Source organism: Homalodisca vitripennis, chromosome 8, assembly GCF_021130785.1.
Source record: "Homalodisca vitripennis isolate AUS2020 chromosome 8, UT_GWSS_2.1, whole genome shotgun sequence".
Lineage (NCBI taxonomy): Eukaryota > Metazoa > Arthropoda > Insecta > Hemiptera > Cicadellidae > Homalodisca > Homalodisca vitripennis.
Window position 1 is genome coordinate 94,251,250 of NC_060214.1, and position 14,373 is coordinate 94,265,622.

Genomic DNA, 14,373 nt, shown 5'->3' on the forward strand with positions numbered 1-14,373 from the left:
TTGCTGTTATTGTTACCTTTTGCATGGTGGTTTGTTGCCATACTTTGTCGTTTTTGTTACTTTATTTTTATAGATTTATTTATACGTGCAACTTAGTCATTCATTTAGTTCATGCATTGCACCTATGTTGTTCTTTATAAATTATATTTAAGTATTATTGTTATTTGTTAGTGTTAATGTTAAATTTAGAGGTTCTAGAATTTGTATATATTTTGTTGTTGTTATACTGTTCTGCTACTGTTATTACAATTCGTTACTTATCTTTGTTGTTTTTGTTGCATTGTTATTATTCATTTTTATATGCAACGTAGTCTTTCAAAATTTCATTCAGTTTACCTATATTGTTAGCTGTCGTAAGTACTATTTAAATTATTTTATTGTAGGTTGTTGGTGTTATGAGATCTATAGTATTTATTCTCTTTTTCGTTACTTGTTGTTGCAGTTGTTACTTTTTTGTTTTGTTTTGTAAACTGTGACTTTTATAACATATTTATCAGCTTTGTATGTGCCTATACGCTACTGTTAACTATTTATTTACATTGTATTATTTGCCATATAATTTTCACCTTATTGTAAAATGATCTGTACCGTTGGAATAAATAAAATAAATAATGATATCATGATATCTGACGATCATATCAAAACGGCAGTGGCGGCTAGACGAACAGGAAACGGAAACCGTCTGGGTGAATCCGCCTGTGGAGGTGGCGCGGAATTGAGATTGACGACTCGGTGGGCTCAACTCTGTGACCTGGTCAATTCCTTGAATACAAAAACCAAGTGTGATTGCCGGGGTCAAATGGATTTAGCCTACAATTATAGCGTCGTCAGCGGGGAGTGGGGGCGGAGAGGCCGGCGCAGATGTTCCTATAGTAGGAAGTACTTGCAGCCTCTGGAGATGTCACGAAGTGGCATCAGTAAGAAAGCAACTCGTATTGTAACATCGTAAATTATACGAGTATGTATGGAAAATACGAGTAGTTCAACACAGTGGCGTATATGGAAAATTATTTCGGGGGGGGGGGGGGACTGTCACACTGGATGGTTTCGGAGGTATAAAATACCCTGCAAAAATAAGTGCTTTTGAATTTCTCTCCCGGACATTGCTCATCTTTAAGAACTCATAAATGTGTAATTTAAATAATTGTCTTTCGAAATTTCGGGGGGAAGGAGGCGAGCCCCCCCCCCCCCCTTAAGAACTCATAAATGTGTAATTTAAATTATTGTCTTTCGAAATTTCGGGGGAGGAGGCGAGCCCCCCCCCCCTTAAGAACTCAGAAATGTATATTTTAAATAATTGTCTTTCGACATTTCGGGGAAGGAGGCGAGCCCTCCCCCTTAAGAACTCATAAACGTGTAATTACAATGATTGTCTTTCGAAATTTCGGGGGAGGAGGCGAGCCCCCCCTTTATATACGCCCATGGCTCAACAAAGACAGTTTCTACACAACATTTTTTGGAGGTTATGAACAAAAATATGGTTCCTACAGACAAGCACAACCTTACGTGAAAACATTCACAGATTTTTTTTTCATTGAGGTTGGTTTAAAAAAAAGTTTAAATAGTATTTACTGGAGTAAACATGATAATTATTAACTTTGTCTTTGCTGCCTGCATTACACTACTGATCAATCACTGTACACTTAATATTTTAAAAAAATTAATCGTAAACAGATGTTTCAGCCACTTTGTTGAACTTCAGTTGGAAGTGCCAACAGCTCTTTAAATGTCAGTCAAATTTGGATTATGAAACATAAATATTACCATTTTTTTTTTTTAATAAAAAATATTCAAAGTAACCTATTCAATCGTTGTCTTCATCGTTGTCCTTCCTCGTAATGTAACGAATATAAAAAATAATTAGCCGAATGCGTCCAGCCGGTCCCGAGATAAGCGTTAGCAACAAATTTTGTGATTCATTTTTATTTATAAGATTTAGATTGAACTGCTTTTTAGCAAAACATGGAAAGGAAAACCATTTGTTTTGGGCATTTACTTTAGAAAGTAAAAGATTCCTATTGCAAACATGCTACATTTCTTAGGCAAATTAAGTACTATTCGTTATATTTTGTGGCTACGTATTACAGAAAATGAGCCTAAGTTTTACGAAACTTTTTTTGTACAAAATGATTAGCTTAGCAGATAGTTTAAGTCAGTAGTTCCCAAACTTATTTTTCTCGTGGACCACTTTCAAAATTGTACTGGTTTCGGTGGATCCCCCTGTTGCTACATTTCTACCACATTCAGTCGCCAAAAAATAAAAATTGTGTCGCTTCTGAGTTCTGTCCCTATATTCCGATAGGTAAAATAAAAACGAAAAATTGTACATTTTATAACACTATTATTTATCAAAAGAATAGAATTACAAGAAAAAAATAATAAGGTAATATATGTTCAGATCATAAATTTTAATTAATGGGAAGGATGTATTTGATGAAGTGTCAGCAAAACGATCAATGTTTGGCTTTATTTTTGTGAGCAATAATCGCAAAACCACCCGCTCTGTGATGTTTAATTTGCTCATTTTTTTTTGTTAAGAGGTTTATAACGCACTAAAACTCCTTCCGACAAGGTATGACGAGGGAAAAGCTATTAAAAATTTCGTTGCGATTTCACACAGTCCAGGATAATTTTTCGGGTATTTCTGCTTGCAGCCAAAATGTTTGGTAGCCTTTTCTAAATTTCACCTTCAGCTCCTCATTGGTGCTTAGCTCGAGCAGCTCCTCTTGTAATACAACATTGGCCACTTCCGCTTCATCAAATTAAAAATGGATTTATGATCCATGGTGGTATATCCATCGTCAGCATATCTTCAAACCTGGTTTTGAAGTCATCATGCAGGGCACTTAAATGTTTGACTGTAGGTATGGGATATCCTCATCAATTACATTCTACCTGCGACAAATTTGGAAATTGAGAGAAATCGCGCCTAATGTTTTGTATCATAAAATTTCAATTTCCCAAGAAAAGCCGAAATTATCCCCTTTGTTTTTATTAAATTCAGGCTGTCCCCTTGTAACTGCAAGTTGATATCATTACATTTTTTAAACAAATCTGTCAAATACGCAATGTCTGCTTTGAATTTGATCAATTTTTCTTTTAAATCTGGATCTCTACTTTCTAGAACTCTAATACGGAATCGAAAAACAGAGTAAAATCTCGTTAAGCATACACCTTTCGACAACCAGCGTACTTCAGTATGTAAGAGCAGTCGTTGGAAGTCTTCATCATTTTCATCGCACAATTGAGCAAATAAACGCGTATTCAATGCATTGCTGATTTTGTTGACAGCTTTTATTACAAAATGAAGAGATCGGTTCAACCTGTCACTTAAATGTTTTTGCTACAAGATGCTGTCGGTGGATTACGCAATGAATAGCTGTAAGTTCGGTATAATTCTTTTGAGATGACTTATAAACCCACAATATCCCCCAACCATTGCAGGAGCTCCGTCTGTTGCCACTGAAATAATGTTTGTAAATGGAATCTATTTTTCCGTAAAAAAATTTACTCAGAACATTAAATAATATTGATTTCGCCTTTAATGTCAGTCTCCAAAGTTCTGGCAAATAGCAATTCTTCGTGGATTTCTTCCTCCATAATAAATCGGACATATGCCAATAATAATACTTCATTACCGGGTAACGTTGACTGTCCAGTTTGTATAGAAAAATGAGTTTTTTGCAGATGATCGCACAAAAAAACTTTCGATATCAGAACTCATTTCATCAATGCGTCTTTGAACAGTATTTTTTACTTAATAGAATTTTTTTTAGTACGTCAAAATGGAGATTTGTGCAAAACAGTTTTTAAAACCTCTTCAACAGCGGGTAAAAATTTAATTGTTCTCCGATAGTGTGGCGGTTTTCCAGATTTTACTGTAAGTAATGAGATATTGTAAGATACCCGCAAGCCATCATCGTTACCTTGAGATGTTGAAGCGAACATACTGTGCATGGTGGGTCTCTTTTCATATTCCTCCAATGTTTTGAAAATATCTTAAATCTTTAACTATTTTATCAGTATGACACCTTTTTAGACGATCTTCGAGCTTTGATGGTTTCATAGAGACGTTGCTCAAAACTTTGTTGCATAATAGGCACATGGGCAATTGTTGGTCTGCCTCTGATGGAACAAAACCATATTTCAAATAATCGACACTATATTGTCGACATTTTTTCTTTGCTGTAGCCATGTTTCGTGTCAGTTACCTTACCTGTAAAAAAATGTTTTAGTTACCAACTTTCTTTCTGAATATAGGTATCACACCGCAGTCTTTGTCAGCACGCGGAAATAGAATTACGGCTTGTAAAGGGGCCAACTAATAAACCGCTAAGACAAATACAGACGTTTTCCACAAAACGTTATCAATTTTAAAGTACCTAATTTACCACTAATTTTTAATAGTACAATTAATAAAAATTGGTGTACTCAGTATCGAATACTGATCATATTTGTGTAGGAAAAAAATAAAAGTCGAAATCCCAAAATTGTCCATAAAAAAGATAGCTAACATTTCATCAAATCAATAAGTTCACGCGCTCCGTGTATTTGCGTTATTTTTTTCTGCGGCTTCATTGTTAAAACGTGACAAAAACTGGCATCAAAGCTCTAGCCCCGCCCTTTTCCCGTCGCCCGCGCACCGCTCGCTCTTTCCGAAAAGGAATAGTTTGATAAAATAGTTACTTCAAAATGATTGTGAAATTACTGTTTTATAAAATTAGTAGTTATTTGCAAGAAAAATTACAAAATTAATTGCTAATGCTTATTTGGCCTTTTTAGACAGGCAGTGCTTCTCTCGCGAAAAAAACAATTGCATAAAACGTGCTGTGTTTGCCTTCAAATCGAAAGAGGACAATTAAAATAATATCTGTAAGTTCCTAAGGTTACCTATCTATACAAGCAGTTGTGATCAACCGACTAGTACACGTAAACAAAATACTTAAGTACTATAACATAAAAAGGTATGTACTTACTTTTCTCCGGCACTAGCAAACACTGATATAAATTTTCTCACACCTTTTTCGAAATTCCGGAAACAAATGAATGAGTTTGCCTTTGACATCAAGTATTTATAGTGGTGATTCAAGTTCATGTCTGAACAAGCATTAAGCACTGTCGGGCGGATAGCGCTTTGCAAGTCTGTACGTGTACACGAAATTGTGCGTAATATCGAATCGAATACGCAAGTTTGGAAAAGTAACAGTCGCTTGCCTTATTAAAATATTATCTGCTTTGTTAGGGACTTAAAACAATTTAGGTAGGCCCTTATAAAAACTATTCTTACATTTTTGCTCTTTACTATCAAAAGCAGACAATTTTTCGTGGACCCCCGACATTAACATCTTATGGACCCCCATTTTTTTGTCCACGCTTACGTAGACCCCCAGCAAGTCTCCCGTGGACCCCTGGGGGTCCACCTGGACCACTTTGGGAATCACTGGTTTAAGTGTTATCAGTGAAGGGCCTTCCCCTTCCGTCAGGATTTCTCCATACCTGAGATGTCCGCAAATGTCTCTCTGGTCCAAACTATTCTCTAGTGGTAGATACCCAATCCTTTTTGGAAGGTCCGATATGTTCGATAATGTCACTTTTTTGCTTAAATCATTGTCCGCAATAATGAATGATGTGTATATTTTCGTTCGTTTTAATACCTTTTTTAGTTACTTGAATTAATCTAATTTTATTTTTACGTCCATGACTTGTTTTATATATTTTGTATAGATTTCTTATTAATATATTATTTATGTAGCGGTTCAATTCTTCTTTGAGTTTTGTTTTATTATGTTAGTTTAATCTGATGTGCATGCTTCATCGGGCTTTTGCGTATTGGATGTTCTATTTTATTTCACAATTATTGAGTTTTGTTTTTGTTGTAAGTTCTTTTTTATTGTTAAGTTTACATTTAGTTTGTTTGAGGATTATATGAATATTGAATTATTTTTAAGTTTGTAAATATTTAATGAACGATGGTATTATATTGTTTGATGTCTTTGTTTTGTATAAATCTCTTGTAAATTTTGTTAATACTGTGAAATAAAATCTTTTTTAAATGAAATGAAAATGAAATTGTTATATATTTTGGCGTGATATGCCCCTGCCGCTTCAAATTGTAAACAACGCGAACAATAATTTTGAGTCCTTCGCAGCTTCTCGCCAAGTAGACCTAATACCACAGAGAAACGATGCCTATATACTTACTACTATATACTTGCTATAGCCTACTACTGTCATATCATTGATTACTGAGTTACAGTAGCCTAATTTAAGTACGGAAGAACAAGTGATCTAGTGTAGTGTATTTTCTGCGTTAGGCTATACAGTATATTAAAAGAAAGTGGTATGGTTTGAGTATTGAAGACAATTTTATTACTTCCACAAAATCTTTATTTTAAAAGCGCTTTCGTTGGTTAAGGAATTATTTGTTAATAAACAGCAAAAATGAGTATAAAATAGAAAATAACACATGATAAAGCATAGTTAAAATAAAATTTAAAACTAATGATAAAAACCTAAAACTAATAAATTATAAAAATACGATGTGAAAATATGGTTTGAAATTTATAATTTTTGATTGGATTTCTTCTTTTACCAAAGATAGGAAAATATTTCTTAAATTTAAGGAAGATTAAGAAATATATACGTTTTTAAATCAATCATACATGCACTTTCAATTTTGTTTCTTTCGTTCTATGAAGATTCTTTAAAAAGTATATTCGATTATTTAAAAACATAAAAATTATGTGTGTATATATATATATATATATATATATATATATATATATATAGATAGATAAATTTTGCTTTTCCTTTATAGTACGGGGAGGCAAACATCAAGGTCCGATCGTTTCAATTAAGTTATGTCTTACTAATAATGAATTATTATTAGTACTTAACCCCCCCCCCCTCGGGTTATAAAAACTGTTAAAAATGAATGGCTTCTAAATAATACAAAAGTATTTAAATGGCTTCTATTACCACTTATCATTTAACAGTATTGAAGTTAATTGAGTTTTGTAAACGTGAGTATCAAATTATGATTGGTTTTATTTTTGTACGATTTAGCCAAAAATAAAACTATGATTTTCGAAGAGTAAGACTCGTGCACTGCTTGTGACCCATTGCAAGTCTTATGGCATCAGCGACCTCTAGCAATGTTTTCTCTGTGCTGCGGTTAATTCGAAAACCAGATTGGTAGTCGTTTGAAATGTTGCTGGACAACTGAGTGATACATCTATCATTAGAGTGCCTAAGTTGAAGACGTTGATATAGGGCTAATTTGGACCACCGTTCGGAAACCACACGATTTTACCGAGCTTATGAACAAGCAAATCTTGATAGTGATAAATAAATGAAAGTACATAATACGTTTTTGAAACTATATTTAGAAGTGTCTAATGAATTTGGTCCAGGTACTACTTTAGTTATTTATTTAAAGTAGCAGTTCAAAATACTGATTCAATAGCCTACATATTAAATTACTCTTTTTTCTCTATCAAAGAAGTAACTTAATGAACATTATTTATACATCGGTAAATACAAATTATTAGGACTAATTAATTTTTAATTTATACTATTTTAATGGTTTTAAATCTACATTACTTTCATGCGACCTCAAAATAATCTATCGAAGTTAGGTAATTGTCACCTAAATTGAGCAGTTAATTGAACGTTTGTACAATTTTAATCATCAAACAATTGAATGAAGAAGGTTTTTTAATTGGAAACACTATTGTAGTAAAGGAAACACTCAGTGTCAAACAAATTACTGGACAATTCTGTGTTTCTTTTACTACAATAAGCTAACTGGTTTTCAAATTTTCCGCGCTTTCAAAAATTGCCCCTTACTGTCTATTAATCGTTTTTGACTATTTCTTTTTAAACCTAACTTCGATTGTAAAATTGAGTGATCAGCATTTTAATCAAGTGATCAAATAATTTTGATGTTGATTTTGCATAATTACAATGCAACGGTCCGTATATATTTGGAAAGCCCACAAAGTGGAGGCGGTCGCTGATTGGTTGAATTACAACCAATATCCGAGCTTGATCGTTGTCCACTGGCCAGCTGATCTACATCCAGAGATCGTACTCCACCTGTGGACAGACTTGAGTTAGAGTGGGCAGTATAACATTTTAACACACGCACACGTATTAAAGTTCTGTGTGGCATTTATTTTGTACATTCAAATATTGAAACTGTTTTTATGTCGTAATTTCTTTAGTTGTTAATTGAAGTAAAGTAAAATAACTGTCAAAGTGGATTCATAACTATAACCTATAATTGTGTCAAAATAAATGCTTAAGCTCGGTTTACACTATGTAGCAGAGCTATACAGCAGAGCTACATGTAGCACAGCTATATAGCTCTGCTACAAGTACAAAAAGTGACACTGGGGATCTGCTATATAGCCCGGCTATATAGCAAATTTAAGCCTATTTTCTCTGCTATATAGCAGAAAACGTGCTATCCAAAAGTTTCGGTAAACATCAAAGGGATTCTGAGCTATATCTAGCTCTGCTACATATAGCTCTGCTACACGTGCATTTTTGTTTTAGCAGAGCTAGATGTAGCTGCCCCCTCCCTAGAGGCTGCCGCGGCATCTTTAATGTCACATGTTTTTACTGTGATCTACTCATTTTGTAGTCAGAGTGCTTCTTGTACAGGCTGTGTTCGCATGTTCTTTTGTGCGTGTACGATTGTGCAGTAATGGAGAATCTTTTATCCAATATCTTCTTTATCTTCTTTGCCTTGAAAATATCACAGTAGCTGCGGCAAAAGCAGCGGCTGCTGCAAGAACTACCTTCTTCTTCGGCATCTGGCTGGGAAATGAGAACTACGGTTTCTCCCAAGCTAGATGTAGCTTTGCTACACGGAATGGCATAAAATTTTTACTTGTAGCAGAGTTACATCTAGCAGAGCTATATATATAGCTAATTTTTAATATAGATCTGCTATATAGCAGAGCTATATAGCTCTCCAGCTACATAGTGTAAACCGAGCTTTAGTCCTAGAATGAAATTCGTCCCATATCGTCATAAAAGGTATATTCTCTATTCACCAGGCTTGCTATTTATTAAGTCTAATATTTTTGTACCCGATTCAATAAGATGGATGGATTGCTAGATTTAAGCAGAATTCATAATGAATGGATTAACTTCGTCCTTAGGAGTAAGAGAAGTGGCGTTATTTGAGTATAAGATTTTACAATCAAAACTTTTTGTGGGCAATAGTATTCCCTTTTAGACTAGAGTTTCCTGTAATATTATTATTTTAAAATAAATTAGGATTTTTGAGGTTACAATGCCATAGAAGTTTCATGGCGGCAATGAAGGCGAACTTGGCCAGATCGTGTACGAAAATGCTCGGTTATTACAAATTGCGGAAAATCAAAGACGTCTGAAGATGCGTAGTTGGGGTGCCTTTTAAGACACGACCGCAGGTATACGCTAATGTTCATGAAGTGCCTCTCTTCTAATGTCTGACATTACCGGCCTACACGACAGGATACTCGTATATTTGGTTGCATTGGATGACCTTCACTCGAAAGATTACACACGAGCTCGTGTTTAATACTTAGGCTTCAGGCAACACATCCTTGTGTGTCCTTTGCAATCATCTCAGAGCAATACCTGTCCTCGATTACACATACTGTAGTTATTTTTACTCTTGGAGTAACGGTAAAAATAATGTTATAAGTATATAAAGTTTAGAATTTACCTACTCTGGAAACGAAACAAAAAACGATACCTCGATTTGAAAGCTAACCACAAACTAACCAGAAAAGTACATCTACAATAACGGGAGTAAAATTAAAATTTAACTTGTTTATTTCTGGGTTTAGTTATATAAAGCAAATTACTTGCAAACGATAACTTCTAGTTTATATGTCGATTTTAATGACAAAAGTATCGGTTTTGGTACTCTGCCCTCCTTGTAACGTAACACTAACCTCTTCAAAAATTACCTATTGCTGCCGCCAACCCCTTCCTGTTAATTTATATTAATATACAAATTTTTATATAATAAATACATGTCAAAATCTAAAGAACAACACGATTTATTAATATAACTAGTATTCCACACAACTGTACAATCTCATGTTGAACAATTTGCTGCTTCCTCTTGAACAATTTTTACCCGGTTTACTTTTTTAGGCATTGTAATTAAAATCTAAAAGCAACAACAAAATAGCAAGATGAACAATACATCTTGGATGGGTACGATACAGTGTACTGTTACAGTCGACGGCAAAGCCATTGCCACACACTACAGACAGATTATTCTGTTTGCCTGTCTGGACATGTCACCAGATATGCAGCAATGCACTTCCTGTCTCGCCTGTCTGGACATGTCACCAGATATGCAGCAACGCACTTCCTGTCTCGCCTGTCTGGACATGTCACCAGATATGCAGCAACGCACTTCCTGTCTCGCTTGTCTGGACATGTCACCAGATATGCAGCAGCAACACACTTTCTGTCTCGCTTGTCTGGACATATCACCAGATATGCAGCAACACACTTCCCGTCTCACTTGTCTGGAACATGTCACCAGATATGCAGCAACACACACTTCTTCTCTCACCTGTCTGGACATGCCACCAGATATGCAGCAACACACTTCCTGTCTCGCTTGTCTGGACATGACATGCCACCAGATATGCAGCAACACACTTCCTGTCTCGCTTGTCTGGACATGTCACCAGATATGCAGCAACGCACTTCCTGTCTCGCCTGTCTGGACATGCCACCAGATATGCAGCAACACACTTTCTGTCTCGCTTGTCTGGACATATCACCAGTTATGCAGCAACACACCTTCCCGTCTCGCTTGTCTGGACATATCACCAGATATGCAGCAACACACTTCTTCTCTCGCCTGTCTGGACATATCCCCAAATATGCAGCAACACACTACCTGTTCTGTCTCGCTTGTCTGGACATGCCACCAGATATGCAGCAACACACTACCTGTCCTGTCTCGCTTGTCTGGACATATCACCAGATATGCAGCAACACACTTCTTCTCTCGTCTGTCTGGACATATCCCCAAATATGCAGCAACAACACTACCTGTTCTGTCTCGCTTGTCTGGACATGCCACCAGATATGCAGCAACACACTTCTTCTCTCACCTGTCTGGACATGCCACCAGATATGTAGCAACACACTTCCTGTCTCGCCTGTCTGGACATGTCACCAGATATGCAGCAACACACTTCTTCTCTCACCTGTCTGGACATGCCACCAGATATGCAGCAACACACTACCTGTCCTGTCTCGCTTGTCTGGACATATCACCAGATATGCAGCAACACACTTCTTCTCTCGCCTGTCTGGACATATCCCCTCCAAATATGCAGCAACACACTACCTGTTTTGTCTCGCTTGTCTGGACATGTCACCAGATATGCAGCAACACACTTCCTGTCTCGCTTGTCTGTGCATGTCACCAGATGTGCACATTTGGATTTATGATAGTGGTTTACCAGCAACGTTTTATCTTTACTGTCATATTTGGATCAGCCGTAAAAATCTCCTATCGGTCAAAACGTTTGACACAAACAGATTAAATAATCCGCTTTACCATTTAAAGAGGTATTTATTGCAGCTGGTGTGGCGCTTGCTCGCCAGGGCGATGTTACCTCGACAAAGCTCTTTGAATACTAAACCTTACTTTGAATACATTTATTCCGTAGAATTGGTTCAAATCCATAAAATATGGAGATAGTTGAGTCGTAAGTGTTGGTCCTAGCTCTTAGCACAACATAATATGTAGATTATCTAAAACCATTCTATTTATTAATTTTCATGCTTACACATAAAAATTACAAATATCTGCAGTCTTACATGTATGATGCTTTCTTCTAATAAACGGAAACATTTTAAAACCCGGATTAGTTTTACAAAGACTCAATCAAACATTCCTCCTCTAATAACAAAATTTCAAAAGCTATTCATACTCTAACATCCTCTGTACCAAAAAAGTGAAATTTACTACCTTTTATAGAAACTTGAATACTAATAACTATTTTAGTTGGGAAAATCTTCGAGTATGCATCCCATATCAACCAAATCGGTTGGGAATGTTAAATGCAGTAAAGAGATTTTCTTCCTGTACCTATGCCAAAATTTGGAACTATAAGTTTAAATAAATCTCTTAAATGTTTTATCCTCATTATGAGGATCTCTGTAAAGGGAGAAAGGCTAAATTGGGTTTCTCTTGGTAAAGTTGGTGATAGCTCCAAGTGACTACCACTTTTGCTAGGTTAAAGTGACTTCCATCATCTGCCTTCCAGTGACATGCGTTGGAGGGTTCCCTTTCTCTTTACTATATGGAAACTACAAAACATCTAGTGTTGTAGTGCAAGAGTAATCCATCTTCCCATTCCTAGAGGGATATTTTAATTTTCCTCATATTCATAAAAAATCATTAAGTATTACATGGAAACCTTGTGAAACAAATACGTTACGATTATGTTCCGGATCAATTTACCAACTTTAATCATCATAGTGACAATTTATGGAAATAATTGTGTCTTTTTATTTATAGTTCATAAAAACTAAAAAGAACTTATAATCTGGCTCCTGTTTCCACTGAGGGATGATTTTTCGTAACAATCTAGTGTCTAACACCTCTATTGAGTAAATACCAGTCAACTCACTATCCAGAAATGGATATCTGAAAGATTACAGTGTCTGAAAATAATCATGCCTTCACTTTCGGAAATTTGGTCATTTGGTGGCAGCTTCCACCCAAGCCCCCTCCACAAGTCACTACAGTTGTCTAACTTTCCTCCTAGAAAGATTCCTTGAATTCATTTTTCGAAAATTCTAACATGTTCCTCATCACAGTTTTCCTGATTTGTTCTGTCCTCAAATTTTTTCCATCCAGAGAAATTTTCAATTTGAAACAGCCAAAAAACACAAGGAGCAAAGTCAGGACTTTAAGGTGGCTGTTGGAATTGTTTCTCTGAAATATGTTGAGTAACATTTGATGAATGTGCTAGCGTGTTGTTACGGTTCTAGTAATGGTATGTTGCATCTCCGTAGCCACCTTAGAACATCAAGATAATATTTCTTGTTGACAGTAAAGTAAAGATGTCTTATTTTAACAGGTGAAGTTAAGGCTAAGAAGCCCTCTCTAACACAACCTGGAAACCAACTAAAGATGACTTCCGAAACACCACCAAATGGCCGGGTAGCAGGCGGATTACTTGCAAAAAAAATCACTCAGCGGTCACCCATCCAAGGAGCAGCCAACACAGTCATCTTGATACAGTCTGATCTTGTGGAGTGCGCTTGCAGATTATGAACAATGCTGGATAAAAAACTTTGACCATTGCTTTTACTTTGTATTCCTTTGCCTGGTCATTGCTCTTCATGAGTATTCCACTGCGAAGACTTGGCTATGTGGTGGACTAAGAGTGATAAACATAAATCCATATCTCATCACCAGTAATAAGTTTTCTATCCAGATTTTCCTCTTCAATGCGACTGGCCTGTTTATCATCCGTCACCAGCCAAGGTAACAATTTTGCAGACATTGTGCATTTTAAAATCTTCATGTGAAACTTCACCAAACTGCAGATTTTGAGATGGCTAGATCTTGTATCTCCCTTAGAATCAAGTGATGGTTATCAAATTTGTTGATTGCTGCACAAACAGTTCAGAGGAAGATTTCTGGCTGTTACCAACCTGCCAGGTCACGCTCCACTAAAATATGGCCATATTTGAGTCATTGAACCACTCTTTTATCTGTGTATTACCCATGGACTCATTACAGCAGAATGGCCAAGTTGCAAACAAAACTTAATGCAAACTCTTTGCTCAAAATGTTCAGTTATAGTGAAATGTGACACAAGCATATACAACATCGGATGGATGGGAGTGCCAGTGACCGAGCGGTCTAAGATGTCGGACTTTAGATCCGAATTGAAGATAGCACAGTGCAGGTTCAAATCCTGCACTTTCTATCAGTACCGACCTCGTACTATACTGATTCTCCACCTTATTCTTTCAGATGAGATCCTCACTCAGGCTAGTGACCCTTGAGGGCAGGCATAATAAGGCTTCAAAGGGGATTGGTCTCTCCTTTTAAAACCAAAATAAAATAATAATAACATACAAAACAGAGTGCTATAATTTGCCTGATCGGAGCGCAGAGAAAGCCTAGTAGCAGTCTTGGAAGTGTCCCCATCCACTTGCTTAAACGGTCTAACAAGGTTGGTTGCATAAACAATAGAGCAGAAAGAGAGGCTGGATACTTTTTGGACTACCCTCATATATACACATTTCTGGGTGTTGGAATTTCTAAAGCCTCTCTTCCAGTATTCCAACCTTTAGCAACCAAGAGAAATGATATTACTG

The 14,373-nt window shown here is 36.1% G+C and overlaps 1 protein-coding gene across 2 annotated transcripts in view; it reads right to left on the bottom strand.

Annotated features, from left to right (window-relative positions):
• Nucleotides 1-6,891: 6,891 nt before the first annotated feature.
• Nucleotides 6,892-14,373, bottom strand: part of LOC124367761 (protein retinal degeneration B) — a 227,013-nt gene continuing 219,531 nt past the window's right edge. For both annotated transcript variants that reach the window (XR_006922928.1, XM_046824860.1), the window contains one exon: nucleotides 6,892-8,097. Coding sequence is in view for 1 of the 2 variants with exons in the window: in XM_046824860.1 (XP_046680816.1) it covers nucleotides 8,028-8,097 (70 nt within the window). In the remaining variant the exon portion in view is untranslated. The remainder of the gene's footprint in view (nucleotides 8,098-14,373) is intronic.